This window comes from Cynoglossus semilaevis, chromosome Z (assembly GCF_000523025.1).
Source record: "Cynoglossus semilaevis isolate Cse_v1.0 chromosome Z, Cse_v1.0, whole genome shotgun sequence".
In the NCBI taxonomy this organism is placed as follows: Eukaryota; Metazoa; Chordata; class Actinopteri; order Pleuronectiformes; family Cynoglossidae; genus Cynoglossus; species Cynoglossus semilaevis.
The window spans coordinates 9,930,714-9,934,334 of record NC_024328.1 but is presented as its reverse complement, the minus strand read 5'-3'; the positions used below and the strand labels follow the sequence as shown (position 1 = coordinate 9,934,334).

Here is a 3,621-nt window from a genome sequence, read left to right as displayed (position 1 = left end):
GGAGGGATGTCCATCGTCGACGACTCATGAACCTCTGGAGGAGTCATCGCTGCTGCTGCCACCTCCCGAACCAATGGAGGCGTAACCGCTGCCACCTCACGAGCCACCGGAGCTGTGACCACCGGAGGTGTGACCACTGTTGCCTCCAGAACCACCGGAGTTGTGGCCACCGACACCTCCGGTACCACTGGGGAGGTGAGAGCCTCAGGAAGTGAGCCCCGTCACCTCTGAAGATCCCGAAATTACCAGAGGTTTGGGTGCCGCTGGCACTCGGCCCACCAGAGGCACAGACCGAGCAGGAATCATCAGATGCTACGGACCCAGGAAGCACTGACCCTTGTGGGATCATTCTGTCACGAGGGGGCATCGACATGGCAGGAAGCAGGCAGGACCCAAATGCAGTACTGGTGCAGGTAGTTTATTTCAAGATTCTAAATTCCAAAAACCAGGACAGAAGCATATGCAAAGTCGAGCAGAGCTGAGAACACGACCAGAGTTGAGCACAGCAACAGACTAGGAACAGCTACAACAAAAAGCTTGACAGAACGCCGGCACAAACGATACAGCGCTCACAAAGACAGCGCACACACAGACAGTCACTTACTTACACACTGAATCAGTGAGTGAGGGAGAGAGGTATACTGTATATACAGGGAGTACCAGGTGACATAGGTGAGGCTAGTTGCAGACACAGGTGAGTGTGATAACAGATTACCCCACACAGCAGACAGCAGGAACAGACAGACCTGACACATGAAGGACTCCCAGATTATGAGAAATAGGATTCTCTAGTCTGATGAGACGAAGATTGAACTTTTTGGCATTAATCCTAAGCGGTATGTGTGGAGAAAACCAGGCACTGCTCATCACCTGCCCAATACAATCCCAACAGTGAAACATGGTGGTGGCAGCATCATGCTATGGGGTGTTTTTCAGCTGCAGGGACAGGATGACTGGTTGCAATTGAAGGAAAGATGAATGTGGCCAAGTACAAAGATATCCTGGAAGAAAACCTCTTCCAGAGTGCTCAGGACCTCAGACTGGGCCGAAGGTTCACCTTCCAACAAGACAATGACCCTAAGCACACAGCTAAAATAACGAAGGAGTAGCTTTGGAACAAGAAATAAAAACACACCACAATGTGAAGATGAATGAGAGCAAAAAAGACCCGAGCTCTGTCACGTGACAAATGAAACGAATCTGCGAGAACGAGGCGAAATATTAGTTCACAGAGAATGATCCGTTCATAGTGATTAGTTCACAGCGAAAGATTAGTTCACAGCAAAAGATTAGTTCACGCCGAAAGATTAGTTGACAGTGAAAGATTAGTTCACAGAGAATGATTCGTTCGTAGTGAAAGATTAGTTAGCAGAGAGTGATTAGTTCGCAGTGAGTGATTTGTGAGTGATTCGTGAGTTCAATATGAACAAATATTTAATATGACTCGGTAGTCACGAGTCACGAATCATTCATATGACTCGGGAGTCACGAGTCATATGAAAGATTCTTCCATTTTGAACGAATCACTCGCGAACGACACATCACTAGGCAGGATATTTTGCAGGATATTATACGTAACTCGTTCTTTTTGTGAAGTTGAATTCAATTTCTAAAGGACTTTTCGTGGTTTTACTAGCTGAGAGGAGGTAATGTATTATTTTGCTCGTTATTTTTAAACATTTGTTTGGATTTTTTCGGACAATGCAAACCTTGTTTTATGCACGTATAAATGTTAGTTTTTAGGTTGTGTACATGCAGCTAATGTGTCAAATGGGTTAAAGATAAATATTGTTAATTGACTTTTTGCAAGTTGTCATGTTTCCACGTGTTGGTCTACAGGGTTTTGTGTATGTTTTTCTGCTAACAGGATCTTGAGACCTGTGTGCTGTGTGGAGGAGACTGCATGTTACAGAGCCTTATGTGTTTTCTGTTGATTTGTACAGGTATGTGCATTGTTTATTGTGGTTCATTTGGCATGGTGTTCTCATGTGTTTACACAGGTTGCAATAGGCATCTAAATGAAATTCATGTTATCAAATACTCAATGTATTTGATAATGTATTTTCACCTTTTTATTTTAAAATATTTTTATTAATACTAAAAAGTTCGTTACAGAGCCTTATGTGTTTTCTGTTGATTTGTACAGACAAATCCACCGTTCTACCTTCATTAAAAGAACAATCAACAGCTGGTCATGGTTCAAGTCCTTCTTTCATCCAGCGCAACACAGAACACAACGCAGGACTTACAAGGGTAAATTGACTTGCATCCAACTTTATATTAAACTGTTGAAGACAATGGATGCCTGTTACAATGGTGCCGTGACCCAGATAGTCATTCAATCCACGCAGAAGATCGAAGCTTTTAGTGAGTTGTTTTATGCTCCTGTTGTTGTCAATCACACTGTGCAGCTTAAAGGCCTGTTGGACTCTGGCTCTATGACATGTTGCATCAGTGAACATGCAGTAGAGAAACTCAGTTCTGCTGGTGTTTTGCCTGAGAAGCAGCATCCTGAAAGAAATATCATTTTGATGGGCTGTGGTGGTCTGCAGACTCAACCTGAGGGTTTTTATAACTTGGAGATGCAACTTTGCGGTGTTCGATGTGTCGTACCTACCTTAGTTCTGCCTGGTCAGCGTGATGATCTCATTTTGGGCTCAAATATCATCAAACACGTGATCCGTATTCTGAAGAGTGATAATGACTATCGGAACATGGCATTCAGACCTGAGCATCAGACTGACCCCCATATTGAACATTTCTTGTTAATGTTCACCAACGTCGAGCGCTGGAGAGGAAGTGAGGTTCCTGATAAAATAGGCACCGTCACACAACACAAACACAATAGGAACCAAATCACCGTTCAGTGAATCGCAGGTAAAAAAAAAACAATTTTTTAAAAGATGAAAATAGTCGCTCACAACTGGAAAGCCTCATTGAACTTTGCTGTCCAGCTGTCGAGAGACAAAAGATCGGAACATGCCGGAGGTCTGCCACTTCATGTCATTAACCGAAATGACTGGAGACGACAAGAACGCGAACGTCAGTCATCGTTAAAGCTACGGTTTGGAACAATTTATAATATAAAATAAAATAATTCATACGTGTGTACACAGGTGTCCACCTACCTTGATGGTCTCCAGTCCTGCATCGATGATGATGCACTGCTTGGGTCTCATAGTTTTGGCTTCACCTCCTCCCTGCACCAGTTCAAACATTAAACATAATTTCCTCAAAGGAACAACATTTAAAAAGATAATCATTTCAACAATACATTATGGTATTATTCGGTACAAGCGTTAAGTTTGTTTGAGTGCTGCGTTGGGTTTGCGTATGGCCAAACTACCTCCAATGAACAGCCCGTGTTTGTCACCTTTATATTTGAGAGTCCTTTGGCTGCTGAGAGGAGTTGGGCTCCCTGAAGGAAAAGATGGAAAGAAGAGAGGGGAATGAATTACACTGAACGGTTGTAAATCGCTTTCTGAAAAAAAGTTTTCTCTTTTTCAGCCAGCAGATGGTAGCAGAGCGTTATACAAACAAAACCAACCGAGTGTTTTGAATCCTCTTTGAATCCTCGCGGTAAGAGTACTTTGGTACAAAATGTAGCCACAGATAGTGTCA

The 3,621-nt window shown here is 43.2% G+C and overlaps 1 protein-coding gene across 2 annotated transcripts in view; it reads right to left on the bottom strand.

Annotated features, from left to right (window-relative positions):
* Nucleotides 1-2,975: 2,975 nt before the first annotated feature.
* Nucleotides 2,976-3,621, bottom strand: part of LOC103397820 (protein unc-13 homolog B-like) — a 3,026-nt gene continuing 2,380 nt past the window's right edge. The window contains exons 3-4 of one of the 2 annotated variants that reach the window (XM_025053483.1): nucleotides 3,347-3,418; nucleotides 2,976-3,200 (exon numbers count right to left, since the gene is read on the bottom strand). In XM_025053483.1, the coding sequence (XP_024909251.1) occupies nucleotides 3,099-3,200; nucleotides 3,347-3,418 (174 nt within the window). In that variant the 3' untranslated portion in view covers nucleotides 2,976-3,098. The remainder of the gene's footprint in view (nucleotides 3,201-3,346; nucleotides 3,419-3,621) is intronic. The other variant, XM_025053484.1, reaches the window with a different exon arrangement.